General features: G+C 45.8%; 1 protein-coding gene across 1 annotated transcript in view; it reads right to left on the bottom strand.

Moving 5' to 3' along the window:
* The window catches only part of LOC311106550 (AT-rich interactive domain-containing protein 1B-like), a 126,104-nt gene that overhangs the window by 15,761 nt on the left and 91,159 nt on the right, over positions 1-19,184 (bottom strand). The window contains exons 8-12 of the mRNA XM_084148930.1: positions 13,853-14,222; positions 8,464-8,618; positions 8,114-8,235; positions 5,571-5,780; positions 2,334-2,547 (exon numbers count right to left, since the gene is read on the bottom strand). Coding sequence (XP_084005056.1) covers positions 2,334-2,547; positions 5,571-5,780; positions 8,114-8,235; positions 8,464-8,618; positions 13,853-14,222 — 1,071 coding nt within the window. The remainder of the gene's footprint in view (positions 1-2,333; positions 2,548-5,570; positions 5,781-8,113; positions 8,236-8,463; positions 8,619-13,852; positions 14,223-19,184) is intronic.

Here is a 19,184-nt window from a genome sequence, read left to right as displayed (position 1 = left end):
CTCCTGGACAACGCCCAGTGCTTTACTGATCTAAATAGATTTACAGCATGATATACACTATTGGTGAAAACTTTTAGAAGACCTCAATTTTTCCAGTTTTTATTGAAATTCACACAGTTTAATGTCTTAATGTACCCTAAAATTAAAGCATAGAACAAATAAACAATTGGAGACAAAAAATAAATAATTGAATCGTTTTGTTTAACAAAATGTAATCTACATTTTTGACTCAAAGTAGCCACCTTTTGCAGACATAACAGCCGAACACACTCGTGGCATTCTTCTACAATGGAAATCAAATATTGTTCGGAAAGTTCTTCCCAACACTGTTGCAGAAGTTCCCACAAATGTGTTGCACTTGTAGGTTGCTTTGCTTTCACCCTTCTGCTCAGTTCATCCCAAACCAGCTTGATGGGGTTTAAGTCTGGAGACTGTGCTGGCCATTCCATGATTTGAAGCCTACAGTCTTGTTCTTTTCTTCTAAGGTGGTTCTGACATAGCCTGGAGGTATGTTTTGGGTCATTATCTTGCTGTTGGATGAACCCCTGACCAACCATGCGTACACCAGAGGGTATTGCAATGCGCTACAAAATGCTGTGGTAGCCGTTTTGGTTCAGGGTGCCACTCATTCTGTGCAAGTCTCTGACTCTGGATCAAGCAAAAGAGCCCCAGACCATCACGCTTCCTCCTTCATGTTTGACAGTTGGTGTCACACATTGAGGAACCATCCTTTCGCCTACTCGAAGGCGTACAAAAACCCTGCGTGATGAACCAAAGATTTCACATTTGTATTAATCGGTCCATAAGACCTTCTTCCAGTCTTCAGTAGTCCACTGGCGGTGTTTCATTGCCCAGGCAAGCCTCTTTCTTATTTTTCCATCTTAGCAATGGCTTTCTTACTGCCAATCGACCTGTCAAACCTGCAGTTCGAAGTCTTCTCTCCACAGTTGAAACTGAGACTTGCTTACTTCGACCAGTGTTAAGCTGTGCTTGACGCTGTTGTCCTATGAGCTGCCTATCACGCAAGCTGTTGACTCTCAGAAATGTGCCTTCTGATTCTGTTGTGGCTTTGGGTCTGCCAGACCTCTTCCTGTCAGAGTTTCCTCCAGTTTCCAAGTGCCTTTTGACAGTGTCTGAAACTGTACTCACTGACACCTTGGCTTTCTTTGCAATTTCTCTAAAGGAAAGACCTACACTTTTAAGGGTTATAATTAGGGGTGTAACGATCCATCTACTACATCGATGTATCGATTTATATTCCTATGATCCAACTACATCGATCTGTGCTCGGCGAGTTGGCCTTTTGGACAACATATATCAATCTAACATCGTTTTAAAATGTAATAAATCGATTGTATCGATACTAGGAAATAACCCATTGGATTTAAGCACGTCAGACTTTATATGGATGTTTTTTCTTAGCACTTTTAACGATAAAGGCTTTAAACATTACTCGATTCAGTCTGCCTATCCGTGACGTCATCGCCCCGCGCCAGCAGCAGCGCAAAGGCGCAAAGACAACAAAACATAGCATGGCGGACGACAGAGGAGAAGCCGACGAGCGAGAAATTATCAAGCCACCATTGCGGTCCTTACAAGAAACAGGAATCTAGGAAACTTCACCTGCACTGTCCAGTATCCAGGTATTTATTTCAGTCACACTGGTTGAATTTTTGGCTTAAAGGTTACTGAATCGATTTCAAGTCACTGAATCGTTTCGGATCGTATCGTTCTAAATGAACCAATATCGTCCTTGAATCGTATCGACAACCACGAATCGTGATACAAATCGAATCGTTGTTAAAACGAATCGTTACACCCCTAGTTATAATGGTCAGTCTTGTCTTCCTTTGTTAATTGCCTTTTTCCTCGCCATTATAATAGCAATATACTAATTTCTGCAGTACAATACTGTCCAAATATTGCTTAAGATGGTGTAGTAACACAGTGTGTTCCAACACTGCTTTTATACAGACAGAGGGTTTGGAAGTAATCAACAAAAGTTGGGACACCTGTAGGAATTGTTAGCATCAGCTTTCAAGGCTTAATTTACTTCCATTGCTGCAGAACAGCTGTAAGTTGTTAACCCAATACTTGTTCCCTGAAAAAGGCATTTTTTTATAACTCTGAAATGTACATTGTTTGTATATGTTTTTGGTAACCTAAACTTTTATTTTATTTTTTTTAAACCTCTGGCAGTTTACCGCTTACCTTTGTACAATTTCAGGTTATTCACTGGCCTTGAACTGCTTACATTTCAATAAAAACTGGAAAAATGGGGGTGTTCTAAAACTTTTGACCGGTAGTGTACATTTCTCCATTGCTCTACTCACCTGGTGAGGGCGGCTGGATCCTAGCCTGGTGCGCCTGGGCCTGTTTCTTGGTTTCTCCTGGTATCTCCAGTGGCGGCTCCTCTCCCCGCTCCACTTTACACTCGAAGGCAAACAGGTAATGGATGTACTGCTTCTTCAGAGAGCTGGCGGAGCTGCTGGATGTGCCCACGTTGAGGTGGGTGGACAGCTCCCTCCACTTCTTGCTCTTGTTCACCTGTAGAGCGAGGGGGGTGGGGGGGGGGGCACATGGCCAACAGGAGACTGAACAACCAGAGCTGGGTATGAAAGCGTATATGATCTGGTAGCACTAGGATGGATGGGCGGCATAGGCCGTAGTGGAGAGAAGTAGTAGGATCAGGCGTACCAGGATTGGGTCAGGGACCAGGGTATATTTCTTGACTTGGTTATGTTGTTAAGAGGATAGGCCTAGATTTCGAACCAGGGTAGCACAACACTAGGAAGGACGGGCGGCAAGGGCTGTAGTGCAAACAAAATATTAAATCAATGCACACCAGGATTTGGTCAGTCTATTTTTTGCCTTAGTTATTTTGTTAGAGGATAGGCCTACATAGGGTAAAAGATAGCTCACAAAATCCATATTATGGCAGCTCAAATAAGCAAAGAGAAATGACAGACAGAGTTCAAGTAACAGACATCTCAACATCAACAGTTCAGAGGATACTGTGTGAATCAGGCCTTCATGGTCGATTTGCTGTAAAGAAATCACTACTAAAGGACACCAATAAGAAGAAGAGACTTGCTTGGGCCAAGAAACACAAGCAATGGACATTAGACCGGTGGAAATGTGTCCTTTGGTCCAATCTTTGTGGGACTCTGTGTGGGTGAACGGATGATCTCCGCATGTGTATTTCCCACCATAAAGCATGGATGAGGAGGTGTTATGGTGTGGTGGTGCTTTGCTGGTGACACTGTCTGTGATTTATTTAGAATTCAAGGCACACTTAACCAGCATGGCTACCACAGCATTCTGCAGCGATACGCCATCCCATCTGGTTTGTGTTTAGTGGGACTATCATTTCATTTTCAACAGGACAATGACCCAACACACATCAAGGCTGTGTAAGGGCTATTTTACCAAGAAGGAGAGTGATGGAGTGCTGCATCAGATAACCTGGCCTCCAAAATCCCCCGACCTCAACCAAATTGAGATGGTTTGGGATGAGTTGGACCGCAGAGTGAAGGAAAAGCAGCCAACAAGTGCTCAGCATATGTGGGAACTCCTTCAAGACTGTTGGAAAAGCATTCCAGGTGAAACTGGTTGAGAGAATGCCAAGAGTGTGCAAAGCTGTCATCAAGGCAAAGGGTGGCTATTTGAAGAATCTCAAATATAAAATATATTTTGATTTGTTTAACACTTCGGTTACTAAACTCAGCAAAAAAAAGAAACCTCTCACTGTCAACTGCGTTTATTTTCAGCAAACTTAACATGTGTAAATATTTGTATGAACATAAGATTCAACAACTGAGACATAAACTGAACAAGTTCCACAGACATGTGACTTACAGAAATTGAATAATGTGTCCCTGAACAAAGGGGGGGGGGGGGGGGGGGGTCAAAATCAAAAGTAAGAGTCAGTATCTGGTGTGGCCACCAGCTGCATTAAATACTGCAGTGCATCTCCTCCTCATGGACTGCACCAGATTTGCCAGTTCTTGCTGTGAGATGTTACCCCACTCTTCCACCAAGGCACCTGCAAGTTCCCGGACATTTCTGGGGGGGAATGGCCCTAGCCCTCACCCTCCGATCCAACAGGTCCCAGACGTGCTCAATGGGATTGAGATCCGGGCTCTTCGCTGGCCATGGCAGAACACTGACATTCCTGTCTTGCAGGAAATCACGCACAGAATGAGCAGTATGGCTGGTGGCATTATCATGCTGGAGGGTCATGTCAGGATGAGCCTGCAGGAAGGGTACCACATGAGGGAGGAGGATGTCTTCCCTGTAATGCACAGCGTTGAGATTGCCTGCAATGACAACAAGCTCAGTCCGATGATGCTGTGACACACCGCCCCAGACGGACCCTCCACCTCGATCCCGCTCCAGAGTACAGGCCTCGGTGTAACGCTCATTCCTTCAACTATAAACGCAAATCCGACCATCAACCCTGGTGAGACAAAACCGCGACTCGTCAGTGAAGAGCACTTTTTGCCAGTCCTGTCTGGCCCAGCAATGGTGGGTTTGTGCCCATAGGTAACGTTGTTGCCGGTGATGTCTGGTGAGGACCCGCCTTACAACAGGCCTACAAGCCCTCAGTCCAGCCTCTATCAGCCGATTGTGGACAGTCTGAGCACTGATGGAGGGATTGTGCGTTCCTGGTGTAACTCGGGCAGTTGTTTTGCCATCCTGTACCTGTCCCAGCAGGTGTGATGTTCAGATGTACCAATCCTGTGCAGGTGTTGTTACACGCGGTCTGCCACTGCGAGGACGATCAGCTGTCCATCCTGTCTCCCTGTAGCGCTGTCTTAGGCGTCTCACAGTACGGACATTGCAATTTATTGACCTGGCCACATCTGCAGTCCTCATGCCTCCTTGCAGCATGCCTAAGGCACGTTCACGCAGATGAGCAGGGACCCTGGGCATCTTTATTTTGGTGTTTTTCAGAGTCAGTAGAAAGGCCTCTTTAGTGTACTAAGTTTTCATAAGTATGATTTAATTGCCTACCGTCTGTAAGCTGTTAGTGTCTTAACGACCGTTCCACAGGTGCGTGTTCATTAATTGTTATTGGTTCATTGAACAAGCATGGGAAACTGTGTTTAAAGTCTTTACAATGAAGATCTGTGAAGATCTGTGAATTATCTTTGAAAGACAGGTTCCTGAAAAAGGGATGTTTCTTTTTTTGCAGAGTTTACATGATTCCATGTGTTATTTCATAGTTTTGATGTCTTCACTATTATTCTACAACGTAGAAAAAAGTCCCCCCCCAAAAAAAAAAAACTTGAATGAGGTGGTGTTCTACAACTTTTGACCGTTAGTGTATATATACATATTTTTTCCCCTTACTAAATAGCGATCTGTGACATAGGGTGCTGTCTGATGGAAATAAGCCAATTTTAGGACGTGTAGATGCACACTTGCTAAACCTACTGCCTACTGTTTCAAGTCTCCAGCCTATCATTCCTTCTGTGACCAACCAGCATTTTCCCCACTAATGGTTCAGATTGGGGGAGGGGAAGCTGATCCTAGATCTGTACCTAGGAGAAGCCACTTAGACTCACCATAGCCAAGCCTCCTATCTCTCGGACAGACAGGTAGAGGCGGCATAGGTCCAGGGGCTTCTTGCCCACGGCAGGCAGCATGGGTACGGGCGTGCCCCTCTCCTCCATGAAGGCAAGGTAGCGGTCCACCCACATTCTCCTCTCGGGCTCCCCGCCCATCTCATACAGGATGCGGATCTTCTCATTGGTCATGGTGGCCGGACTGGGCTTCTAAAGGGGCAGGGCATATAGTAGAGGGGGGGGGGGGGGGGGGGGTCAGTCAGGGCTACCACTGTTGTCATTGGTTATGGACACTTTCATACAGACAGATGTGATCAACATACATGTTTACATTATTATACTTATTTGTTGTTGTATATTCCATTCAAGCCCAGTTGAATGGCAGCTATACAGCCAGGTAGGTCCCACAGCAGTCAACAGAAACAGAGCATCATGGGAAAAGTAGTTCTACCTACCCCATGTGACACAGGTACACTCACAGGATTGGCAGACTTTCTCATTAACACAATCAATCATCTGAACAATAATAAGCAATACAAACTAGAGCTTTTCATGTGATAAGAGAAGCATTTGAGATATTGTGGGGCAGCAGGACTGCCAGGTAACCAGCATCGTATGGGAAAGAGATAGGAGGAAAGAGTGTGTTAGAATGAAATCCTTTGTCCAGCTCCAATTGCATACAAGTCTTAATAAGAAAGTCTCGGTCACAAATAACATCACCACCACAATCACATTTCAAGCACAATGTCAAAAAACACAGATACAAAAAAAATCGATTAAAAACGACAAGCTGTTGGGAAAGAAAACGAAATAAATAACCAATAAAACAAATAAAAGTGCTTGTGGCACTTACAGGGCTGGTGGGGGTCTTTGGCCAGGCCCCAGCGCCAGCGGGGTGGCTGCTAATGATATCGCTGCTGTCCTCCACCCCGTGACAGGAGGACAGACTAGCAGGGCTGGGGGACAGGGGACATGGGGTGGGGGGCTTGGACATACACTGAGAGGAGCTGTAGCGGTCCTGCGACGGGGAATAGATAGGACAAAAACCAAAACGCACACGCACACACACACACACATGCGCAAAACACACACCGCACGCACACAACAGAGCCACGTGATGAGAGATGTCAGTCTGGCTTTCTTTATCCTTTACGGTCTCCCACACTTTCTCACAAACACACCGTCAAACACACATGCAGAAAGCATACCAACAGCAAAACCTTTCCTCAAAGACATCCTGTGAGTGAGCACTCAGCAGCCAGTGCATACACGTGTGTGTTTGTGTGTCTACCGTACAGGGAAATCTGAACCTGTATGCAACCTTTCGCCTGCCTCTCTCTCTCTGCGTTCCCCCCCCCCTTTCTCTCCCTGAAGGCCTTCTCTCAGTCACATACACTTGGCATGGCTCTGGACAGAGAGCCTCCCCTGGAGTCTTTCAGGCAGGTTTGACTGGCTTCACAATATTCAAACACAATTGGAAAACCACACAGTGGAAACTACACGGCGAGAGGCGCCATACAGACAGATAGAGCAACGGCATTCTAGGGCAGGCAGGCAGCCAAACAGAAGGAGGCAAGGAGCTTTAGCACCAAAGGCCACAGCCATTATTAATAGTACTCTTATGTTCTCACGAGTCGAAACATGAAGCCATGCTAGCTCCTGCTGCAGTCTTTGCCCTGACAGCAGAAACTCACAAAGCCAGGCAAATATAGGAGGAGTGATCATTAACTAGATTGAGACAGAACAGAAATAACAGAAGTTCCTCTCAGACAAGTTGGGCTGGCAGACGTCTTCAGTTTGTGATCAAGAGGCCTTTCTCACCAGCCGGTAATGAGGCGAACAGACTCAAATGAACGCGGAGGGAGAAAAGTTGTTCACATTCACACAACTCTGTCTGGAATTAAGAAGAGGAGTACAAATACCAAGCTAAGCCATCGAGAGGGGAATTTGAAACGAGGGAGGGAGGGGGGGCGAAACGAAAAACTGAAAACCCCAAAAGAAGCTCTGACAAGAGAAAAAGGAACTCATGAGAGAGCATTGTGAACAGTAACAAGTTCTTTGCAGTCGGCTGGAGACAGGTTATTTTGGTATGCCTGTCTGTGTCACACATCCAAATCAGTCAAAAAGACAGACTCACTCATACAGTCATGAGTGGGGTAATAATGATGAACAATATGCTGAAAGAGAGTACGAAAAGCCTTTTTAATACGAAATGGCACTGCTATAAAGGAGCATTTATTTTGGAATCCACTCTCCCAGTAGGTACAGAAGAAGGCTATGATAGCGATACCGATCCGATCTCAGTGCTTCTTCCTTTAGAAAATCCTTACAACGACTCCATAATGTTTTTCTCAATTCTCTGTGTTCCTTTTTGTCTGCTGCCTCGTTAGATGCTGTGTTTGATGCGCTTTGCCACATTCAGGTTCCTCATCCAAACACATGCATTATTAGGACATGCTTTGAGAGGTACTGGCAGGAAATGAGTATGTATAAAAGAGACGGAGAGGGAAAGCAGCTGCCTCTGTTAGAGCGGTAGCTCGTACCTTGGGTTTAGGTGGTGGTTCGACGGCAGGGGCAGGAGTGTTGCCCTCCCTGTGCTGCTCTGGAGGTTTCTGTTTGGGGTCAGGGGGACCCACCATCCCCTCTCCTCCCATCTGCATGGGCCCTGTGGAGAGGGGAAAGGGGGTTAGTCTCTTGTGTCTGTCTGGTAGACATGTACAGAGATATTGGACATTGGGCTAGTTAGCTAGCCTGTTCCCAGATCTGTTTGTGTAGTGTAGCCAACTTATATGACCATGTGACCATATGAGTTGGCTACACAACACAAACAGATCTGGGAACAGGCTTTTAGTTAGCTGCTTTGTCAGAGTGTATGTCACCGAGTGTGGCATACCTGAGGGTGGGGGTGCGTTGAAGAGCGGGTGGGGCCCCTGTGGGGTCATCCTTCCAGCGGTGTTGGCCCCTGGCTGCTGGCTGTAGAGGCCTCCAGGGCTGGGGCCCATTGGGTTCATGCCTGGGTGGTGGTGGGGCATGGGGGTCATTCCCTGCCTGAAAACCACAGAGCAAGAGTTTAGATTAGTCATTTATCATCACCTTAATACATAACATTATTACCAAAGGCATTATATTCATACCGTACAGTCGTGGTCAAAAGTTTTGAGAATTACACAAATATTAATTTTCTAAGTCTGCTGCCTCAGTTTTTATGATGGCAATTTGCATATACTCCAGAATGTTATGAAAAGTGATCAGATGAATTGCAATTAATTGCAAAGTCCCTCTTTGCCATGAAAATGAACATTATCCCCAAAAAACATTTCCACTGCATTTCAGCCATGCCACAAAAGGACCAGCTGACATCATGTCAGTGATTCTCTCGTTAACACAGGTGAGACTGTGGACGAGGACAAGGCTGGAGATCACTCTGTCATGCTGATTGAGTTAGAATAACAGACTGGAAGCTTTAAAAGGAGGGTGGTGCTTGAAATCATTGTTCTTCCTCTGTTAACCATGGTTACCTGCAAGGAAACACGTGCCGTCATCATTGCTTTGCACAAAAATGGCTTCACAGGCAAGGATATTGCTGCTAGTAAGATTGCACCTAAATCAACCATTTATCGGATCATCAAGAACTTCAAGGAGAGAGGTACAATTGTTGTGAAGGCTTCAGGGCGCCCAAGAAAGTCCAGCAAGCGCCAGGACCGTCTCCTAAAGTTGATTCAGCTGTGGGATCGGGGCACCACCAGTGCAGAGCTTGCTCAGGAATGGCAGCAGGCTGGTGTGAGTGCATCTGCATGCACAGTGAGGCGAAGACTTTTGGAGGATGGCCTGGTGTCAAGAAGAGCAGCGAGGATGCCACTTCTCTCCAGGAAAAACATCAGGGACAGACTGATATTCTGCAAAAGGTACAGGGATTAGACTGCTGAGGACTGGGGTAAAGTCATTTTCTTTCCGATTGTTTGGGGCATCCGGAAAACACCTTGTCCGGAGAAGACAAGGTGAGCGCTACCATCAGTCCTGTGTCATGCCAACAGTAAAGCATCCTGAGACCATTCATGGGTGGGGTTGCTTCTCAGCCAAGGGAGTGGGCTCACTCACAATTTTGCCTAAGAACACAGCCATGAATAAAGAATGGTACCAACACATCCTCCGAGAGCAACTTCTCCCAACCATCCAAGAACAGTTTGGTGACGACCAATGCCTTTTCCAGCATGATGGAGCATCTTGCCATAAGGCAAAAGTGATAACTAAGTGGCTCGGGGAACAGAACATCGCCATTTTGGGTCCATAGCCAGGAAACTCCCCAGACCTTAATCCCATTGAGAACTTGTGGTCAATCCTCAAGAGGCGGGTGGACAAAAAAAAACCCACAAATTCTGACAAACTCCAAGTATTGATTATGCAAGAATGGGTTGCCATCAGTCAGGATGTGGCCCAGAAGTTAATTGACAGCATGCCAGGGCGGATTGCAGAAGTCTTGAAAAAGAAGGGTCAACACTGCAAATATTGACTCTTTGCATAAACTTAATGTAATTGTCAATAAAAGCCTTTGACACTTACGGAATGCTTGTAATGATACTTCAGTATACCATAGTAACATCTGACAAAAATATCTAAAAACACTGAAGCAGCAAACTTTGTGAAGACCAATACTTATGTCATTCTCAAAACTTTTGACCACGACTGTACATTAAACTATCAGTGGAGGCTAGTGAGGGGAGGACAGCTCACAGTTTTGACTGGAATGGAATGAATGGAACCGTATCAAACACAGGGAAACCATATTCATTCCGGTTCAGCCATTACTATGAGTCAGCCACCTCTGTTATACAGTACTTTCAAGTTGAACTGACGGACAGATGGACAGACAGACACATAGGTAGATGGAGGTATTTTAGTTGTGAGCAAGAGACAATATGAATAATGCATGTTGGTAATCAAAAGCAGTGCAACAGCAGCTTTTCTCAACGACACAAAAGGTAACACGCTGTTAAAACAGAAGGAGAGAGAAGAAACATCTACAACATTAAATCCTGGGGGAAATAATATCCACATCAAAAGGCTGGGGAGCAGTGAGAAGAAGAAACACCATTTATTTACTGCTCTTTTCCCACCCACCATCAGGCTCCCTGGGTGCTGAGCGACACACAGAGGGTGCATCCTAATTATGTCTTCTTCCTCCCAAAGTGTGCACTCGTTCACTTCCTTTAACTTATTTTAAAGGAAATGGCTGTTATAAGAAATATGGTGAAAACTCTCTCTAGCTCATGCCTCCACCAATCCAATGCTTTTAAAATGTGTGGGAAGTAGTGAATGAGTGCACACTTCAGGAGAAAGGAAAGATTATTGGGACGTACCCAAACAGACAGCACACACCTTGATTCTTCCCTCTTCATTTCCCTTTGAGGGGAAATTAAATGAGTAACATGTCCCTGACCTCTATTGGAGTAACACTTCCATACCCAACCAGTTTACCATTATTGGAGTCCCAAATAGCATCATATTCCCTACATAGTGCACTACTTTTGACCAGGGCCCAAAATGCTCTAGTAAACATGGTGCACTATGTAGAGAACAGGGTGCCATTTGGGATACAACCATTGTCTCCCACCACCATACCAACATCCATCCCCCGCCAACCCACTGTAACTCACTGAGGCTAATAATGAGACAATCTAGATTACCAATTAAATCAATACTAAACTAATGTAGCTAACAATCCAATCAATGCTACAGGGGATTGGACTTACCTTCCCTCTCTCGCTCTGTCTGACAGGAATGTTCCCCCTCATTTTTTAGGCACTGAGCAAATTTCAGGTCTCCTGAGCGCAAACTTGAACATTGTGAAAATTCTGTGCAACTTCCAGCACGCGTTTACTGTGAACACTGAGGCTGTACCCGCTTTAAGTTAGTTTCAGACAGTGGTCAAGTAGGCTACTGTGGCTATTTGATAACGCAGGCCTACCAGAGTGGCCTACCATCAAAAACAATGGAATGCATCCCATAACATTTTAACATGGAAATAGATGTTCTATCATTCAGTCTACAGTAGCAGCCAATGTGTGGTGTTCAATGTAGGCCTACATTCCATAAGACTTTTGAAAAAAACATGCAGGGCTTGACATTAACCCGTTGATCAACTTGTCCTTCAGACAACGAGGTGACTGAAAATGTTGTGTTGTTTGATGCAAGAAACCACTTTACCATTATTAAAGAGAATCAGACAAATGTTCCTACCCTCTGCCTATTGGCTACTTAGATTTTTCACACCTGTCTCAAAACACTGCCCCTTTAAGACAAAAAAAGCTCTTTACCTGACTGGCTTTTCAAAGATGTCTAGAAATGTACACATTTTGTGCTCTTTTGGAAGCAATCACTCCCCCATTGCTGACTACAATTTATATATAACTGGGCTAATAACTCACTAACTAGCAAAGGATATGAACAAATGTGCACACGTGGCTACATTCAGCTCTCGCTTTGATCTCAAAACAAGTGCATCTACTCACGACTGCTCATACTGTAAACACAGTCCAGTCCAAAGTGAATGGCACAGATCCATATATGGCAATGGTCTATTTACATATAGGCCTAATGCAGCTCTGATTGGTTATGCCGCACCGGTCTGTGTAGAGTAGGGGCTGAGTGGTGCCTGTCAATGCAATAGAATCCTACTCCGATGCGTTCTGCCTACAACAAAATCTCTTGCATAGTTCGTTTTGTTTCATTGAAAGTGGCTAATATTGCATTGATTCGATCACAATTCCCACAGTAAAGGGAAACGTTGATAGTGTTAACTAAGGGGGAAAACTCTAGAAAGTTGAGCGAAGTTGAATCTCGTGCTTCTCTGCGCGGGCTGATATTTCTTCTGTGTGGCAGTCCCGGGGGAGCTGCGAGCCCGCACGCAGCTTAGAGGGAACACTGACAGTCTCACTAATAGTATATCCAATCCTTTTGAGTTGCCCATGTTTTATTTCAAACAAGTTCTGAATTTCTAAATCAGCATTGTTCATTTTTGACTTTGCAGGTTCATAATATTGCTTGACTTTTTCTCTGATTTGTCAAGGGATTTCTTCGAAGGTGCAAGACATACAAATAAATTATTGTACACATCCGCTGGTCTCTGACAAAGCCATGCAGTAGCAGGAGATAAAACATGCCCATGTTTACTGGCCACAGTGGCCAGGTCAGTATCACAGCCCACAGTCGAGGATTGGGACTCCTGTGCAGTAGAGCCCCAGTGGAGCCCAGGGTTAGTCTGTCTGAGTGACTGGGGGAGAGTGTCTCCAGAGCAGCCCAGGGTTAGGTTAGTGCTGTGACCAGTGGACAGCACCATGCAGAGTCTGTATTACAGACTGCAGCCGTGACACTGACACCTACCCGTACTGCTCAGCCTGCTGCATCATGGGATGGATATGTCTCTTTGCACTGCTGACCTGGGGGTGGTGGGAAGGAGAGTGGGGAGGGTGATGGGGTCGGGGATGGGGGTGTGGGGAGGTTTGGGGGTGATGATGGGGATGGGGGTGAGGGTGGGGCTGATGATGGGGCTGGGGGTGGTTAGATGGAGAGGAGGGAAAGTGATGGGGTTGAGGGTGTGGATGGGGTTGAGGGTGAGAGTGGGGCTGAGGATGGGGGCTGTGTTGGGGATGAGGATGGGGGCTGTGTTGGGGATGAGGATGAGGGCTGTGTTGGGGATGAGGATGGGGGCTGTGTTGGGGATGGGTGTGTGGGGAGGTTTGGGGGTGATAATGGGGATGGGGTTGAAGGTGAGGATGGGGGCTGTGTTGAGGATGGGGGCTGTGTTGGGGATGGGGTTGAGGGTGTGGGGAGGTTTGTGGGTGGGGATGGGGGGAGGGAGAGAGGGGAGGACGCGCCCCAGGCCAAGACTGGCTGGGGTAGGCAGGGGAGCGCATGTAGGGAGGCCTGGAATGAGGGACGGAAGGAGAAGAAGTCTCTTTGGTTTCCAAAGTCATACAGAGACATGAGGAAAAAGTCTGTAGCGTTGTTTAGTACACACCTCATAACCTTGGTGTGTGAAAGATGGGTGGATGCGGGGTGTGGAGGAGTGAATGTGAACTTATGTGTAAGTATAGCCCTTGGTTGCATCCCAAATGGCACAATATCCCCTACGTAGTACACTACATTTGACCAGAGCCATATGGGCCATGGTAAAAAAATAAAATAGTGCACTATATAGGGGGTAGGGTGTAATTTGGGACGCATCCTATATGCATGTATAACCCTTCTGTGGCCCTCCCTCCCTGGCCCCTGTCCTGACTCACCGGCCCTGGGCAGAGGGGTTGGGACCAGCGTTTGGACCCTGCATGGTGTTGGGGCCGGGTCCTGCCTCGTGGCCCGGCTTGCGATTAATGTTGGGCAGGGGCGGTCTCATGCCCTGACCCTGTCCGGCAGGCTGCGGCATGCTGGGAGAGGTGGGGGCCATGGTGTTGGTGGTGGCACAGGGGTAGGGGCGCCCGCTGGCCACCAGACCCAAGCCTCGCCCGGCGGGCATGGAGCCACAGGGCTGTCCGGGGCCCTGGCCATGCATGGGGCTGCTGGCGTTCATGCCCAAACTGTTGCTCATGCCAGGGCCTGGGCCGCTGTAGTTGGCACTGGGAGCCCCGCCGTAGTTTGGGGGTCTGGGGTAGTTACCTAGAGACAGAGAAATACAGTAACTCATCAGGACTGAGAATCATCAGCTTGATTCACGGACACTTCATTCACCTATCCATGTTAATACTTTCAAAAGCAGGGGCCCTGGTCAAAAGTAGTGCACTACAGAGGGAATAGGATGCTATTTGGGATGTAAGCTATGTGATGTGAACAGAGCATTGCCTCATGTTCCTCTGTTCCACCTGATGTTCTCTACTTCAGCCAGACCGGTTACTTTCACAATCTGTCATAGTGTATTTCACAAACGCTTTTGTCATGTGAGACTTCCAAAAATACATTATCTCGGCCGTGGCTTTGGAGGGAGAGCTGCCATTTTGGCTCTTCCTGGAGTTATTCTTGGTCTGCCCCTATAACGAGCTCTGTTCACAGGAGAAGAGGATGAGAGAAAGCGAAGGGAGAGGGGGGCAGGTAGGGAGGAAAGTGGAGGGAGAGAACAGAAGAGAGAAGAAGCTAAAATAACAGAAGAGGGGGATGAGAGTATAGGAGAGGGAGAGGGTAGGCCTAAGCCCTGGCTGCCAGTCAGAAACGGTTGAGCGTGAAAAAGCCAGCAGCGTGGGCAGTTCAAACCGGTGCGCCTGGCACATACTACTATACCCCGTTCAAAGGCACTTAAATATTTTGTCTGAACGGCACACATACACAATCCATGTCTCAATTGTCTCAAGGCTTAAAAATCCTTCTTTAACCTGTCTCCTCCCCTTCATCTACACTGATTGAAGTGGATTTAACAAGTGACATCAATAAGGGATCATAGCTTTCACCTGGATTCACCTGGTCAGTATGTTTTGTACACTCGGTGTATATGGAAATTATCTGGCAGCGTCAGCTCCTCTGTAGAGTCATGTTAATTCCAGAATCCCCCTGGGGAACACGGGGTGTGACCAGTGATGTATTTAAACCCTGGATTGCTAATGCTATCTATGTATTGGTCAATGAGAGGCTGTGAAGCCACTGGTCGGCCATATTGGCACTCCCCAGAAGGTGCAGTCCTCCATAGGAATTAATGAAATTCTACACTATTTCCGAATGTTTCAAGGACAAAATGACATGTATTTAAGTATTTTTTGTTGTAGTGGGGAGTGTAACATTAGAACTTGTAAAAAATTATACTGTAAGGAAAATTGTAATATATTTGTTCATTTTCATGTTTAGCTCACACATAATTTTAAAGTATCTATTAAGGTGTCTGTAATAGAATAAATGTGGTAAAAACAAAAGGTAGACATTAATAAATGCATTTCTATATATTCACAAATATTTTTTACAATGGTGGGGGAGTGCCAAGATGGAAGCGCGGTGGCTTCAAAACAGCGCCCCCGTCAGTCATCTAATGTACAGTTGAAGTCGGAACATTACATACACTTAGGTTTGAGTCATTAAAACTAGTTTTTCAACCACTCCACAAATTTCTTGTTAACAAACTATAGTTTTGGCAAGTCGGTTAGGACATCTACTTTGTGCATGACACAAGTAATCTTTCCAACAATTGTTTACAGACAGATTATTTCACTTATAATTCACTGTATCACAATTCCAGTGGGTCAGAAGTTTACATACACTAAGTTGACTGTGCCTTTAAACAGCTTGGAAAACTCCAGAAAATGATGTCATGGCTTTAGAAGCTTCTGATAGGCTAATTGACTGACATCATTTGAGTCAATTGGAGGTGTACCTGTGGATGTATTTCAAGGCCTACCTTCAAACTCAGTGCCTCTTTGCTTGACAGCTTGGGAAAATCTAAAGAAATCAGCCAAGATCTCAGGAAAAAATTGTAGACCTCCACAAGTCTGGTTCATCCTTGGGAGCAATTTCCAAACGCCTGAATGTACCACGTTCATCTGTACAAACAATAGTACGCAAGTATAAACACCATGGGACCACGCAGCCGTCATACCGCTCAGGAAGGAGACGCGTTCTGTCTCCTAGAGATGAACGTACTTTGGTGCGAAAAGTGCAAATCAATCCCAGAACAACAGCAAAGGACCTTGTGAAGATGCTGGAGGAAACGGGTACAAAAGGATCTATATCCACAGTAATACAAGTCCTATATCGACATAACCTGAAAGGCCGCTCAGCAAGGAAGAAGCTACTGCTCCAAAACCGCCATAAAAAAGCCAGACTACGTTTTGCAACCGCACATGGGGACAAAGATCAAACTTTTTGGAGAAATGTCCTCTGGTCTGATGAAACAAAAATAGAACTGTTTGGCCATAATGACCATCGTTATGTTTGGAAGAAAAGGGGGGACGCTTGCAAGCCGAAGAACACCATCCCAACCGTGAACCACGGGGGTGGCAGCATCATGCTGTGGGGGTGCTTTGCTGCTGGAGGGACTGGTGCACTTCACAAAATAGATGGCATCATGAGGAAGGAAGATTATGTGGATATATTGAAGCAACATCAAGACATCAGTCAGGAAGTTAAAGCTTGGTCGCAAATGGGTCTTCCAAATGGACAATGATCCCAAGCATACTTCCAAAGTTGTGGCAAAATGGCTTAAGGACAACAAAGTCAAGGTATTGGAGTGGCCATCACAAAGCCCTGACCTCAATCCTATAGAAAATGTGTGGGCAAAACTGAAAAAGCGTGTGCGAGCAAGGAGGCCTACAAACCTGACTCAGTTACACCAGCTCTGTCAGGAGGAATGGGCCAAAATTCACCCAACTTATTGTGGGAAGCTTGTGGAAGGCTACCTGAAACGTTTGACCAAAGTTAAACAATTTAAAGGCAATGCTACCAAATACTAATTGAGTGTATGTAAACTTCTGACCCACTGGGAATGTGATGAAAGAAATAAAAGCTGAAAGAAATAATTCTCTACTATTATCCTGACATTTCACATTCTTAAAATAAATTGGTGATCCTAACTGAACTAAGACAGGTAATTCTAACTAGGATTAAATGTCAGGGATTGTGAAAAACTGAGTTTAAATGTATTTGTCTAAGGTGTATGTAAACTTCCGACTTCAACTGTATATACACTGAACAAAAATATAAAACGCAACATTCAACAATTTCAAAGATTTTACTGAGTTACAGTTCATATAAGGAAATCAGTCAATTGAAATAAATGAATTAGGCCCTAATCTATGGATTTCACATGACTGGGAATACAGATATTCATCCGTTGGTCAAAAAAAGTAGGGGCGTGGATCAGAAAACCAGTCAGTATCTGGCGTGACCACCATTTGCCTCTCCTTCGCATAGAGTTGATCAGGCTGTTGATTGTGGCCTGTGGAATGTTGTCCCACTCCTCTTCAATGTCTGTGTGAAGTTGCTGGATATTGGCGGGAACTGGAACACGCTGTTGTACACGTAAATCCAGAGCATCCCAAACATGTTCAATGGGTGACATGTCTGGTGAGTATGCAGGCCATGGAAGAACTGGGACATTTTCAGCTTCCAGGAGTTGTTCACAGATCCTTACGACATGGGGCCGTGCATTATCATGCGGAAACATGAGGTGATGGCGGCGGATGAATGGCACGACAATGGGCCTCTGGATCGCATTTGTGTTCATTGTCCTTAGCTTATGCCTGCCCATACCATAACCCCACCGCCACCATGGAGCACTCTGTTCACAATGTTGACATCAGCAAACCGCTCGCCCACACAATGCCATAGTGGTCTGTGGTTGTGAGGCCGGTTGGACGTACTGCCAAATTCTCAAAAACGACGTTGGAGGCAGCTTTTGGTAGAGAAATGAACATTACATTCTCTGGCAACACCTCTGGTGGACATTCCTGCAGTCAGCATGCCAATTGCACGCTCCCTCAAAACCTGAGAAATATGTGGCATTGCGCTGTGTGACAAAACTGCACATTTTAGAGTGGCCTTTTATTGTCCCCAGCACAAGGTGTGCCTGTGTAATTATCAAGCTGTTTAATCAGCTTCTTGATATGCCACACCTGTCAGGTGGATAGATTATCTTGGCAAATGAGAAATGCTCACTAACAGGGATGTAAACAAATTCGGGCACAACATTTTAGAGAAATAAGCTTTTTGTGTGTATGGAACATTTCTGGGATCTTTTATTTCAACACTTTACACATTTTTGTTCAGTGTATAAATCTTTGTGTGTGACACAGATCAGAGACTAGGTAAACCCCCCACCCTCTATATGCTCCCTCCACCTCCACAGAAACATAGTCTGGAGTCCCAAATGGCACCCTATTCCCTATATGGTGCACTACTTTTGACCAGGGCCCATAGGGACATGTACTGCTCAGGGCTGTTGCATAGATGCTTATAGATAGTTGTGAAGGGGACCTCTGTTTTAGGCTTTCTTTAGGGGTGAGACATTGGAATCGAGTTATTTGAATTACTGGAGACATGCAGCGCGTCGCCAACCCTTTGGTTGACTGGATGAAAGCCTAGTGTGCAGCAATCATCAATCTACTCTGTTGTTTCTGCTGAGGAAGAAAACCAACCCATGAACGAATGTGTGTTGTGCGTGAGTATGGGGTCATGTGCGTACTCATCTGGAGCGGGGGCTCACACACACATTGGGTCATTATAGTAATCCATCTCATGTGTTGTGCCTTTATGATGAATGCGTGGCCAATGTGTGTGTGTGTGTTTTCATAGCTCTGGTCCTCGCCCCCACCCTCTCTCCCTGCTCCAGGAGCCTGATTAATAGTCCTTGCTGCTCTGTGTGTGCGCCACTGCTCTGCTCTGTTGCCCTGCTAGGCCTGGAGTCTGGCTCTGAACACCTCACACTAGACCTGGGTTCAAATACTATTTGAAATCTTTCAGATACTTTCAGCATTTGCTTTAGCCCACCTGGAGTGCCAGGTTGGAGGGGTCTGGAGTTTTGGGAGCATTCTATTGGTTCCATTGCTCCAGGCACGCTCAATCAAGCCCAGATAAAGTATTTGAACCCAGGTCTGCTGGATAGCACAGCCAGCCACAGAGAAAGAGATGGAACAACTCTCCTCCATT

Source organism: Coregonus lavaretus, assembly GCF_964263955.1.
Source record: "Coregonus lavaretus genome assembly, chromosome: 31".
Lineage (NCBI taxonomy): Eukaryota > Metazoa > Chordata > Actinopteri > Salmoniformes > Salmonidae > Coregonus > Coregonus lavaretus.
Note: the sequence above shows the minus strand (reverse complement) of the source record. Positions and strands in the feature narration are given on the sequence as shown.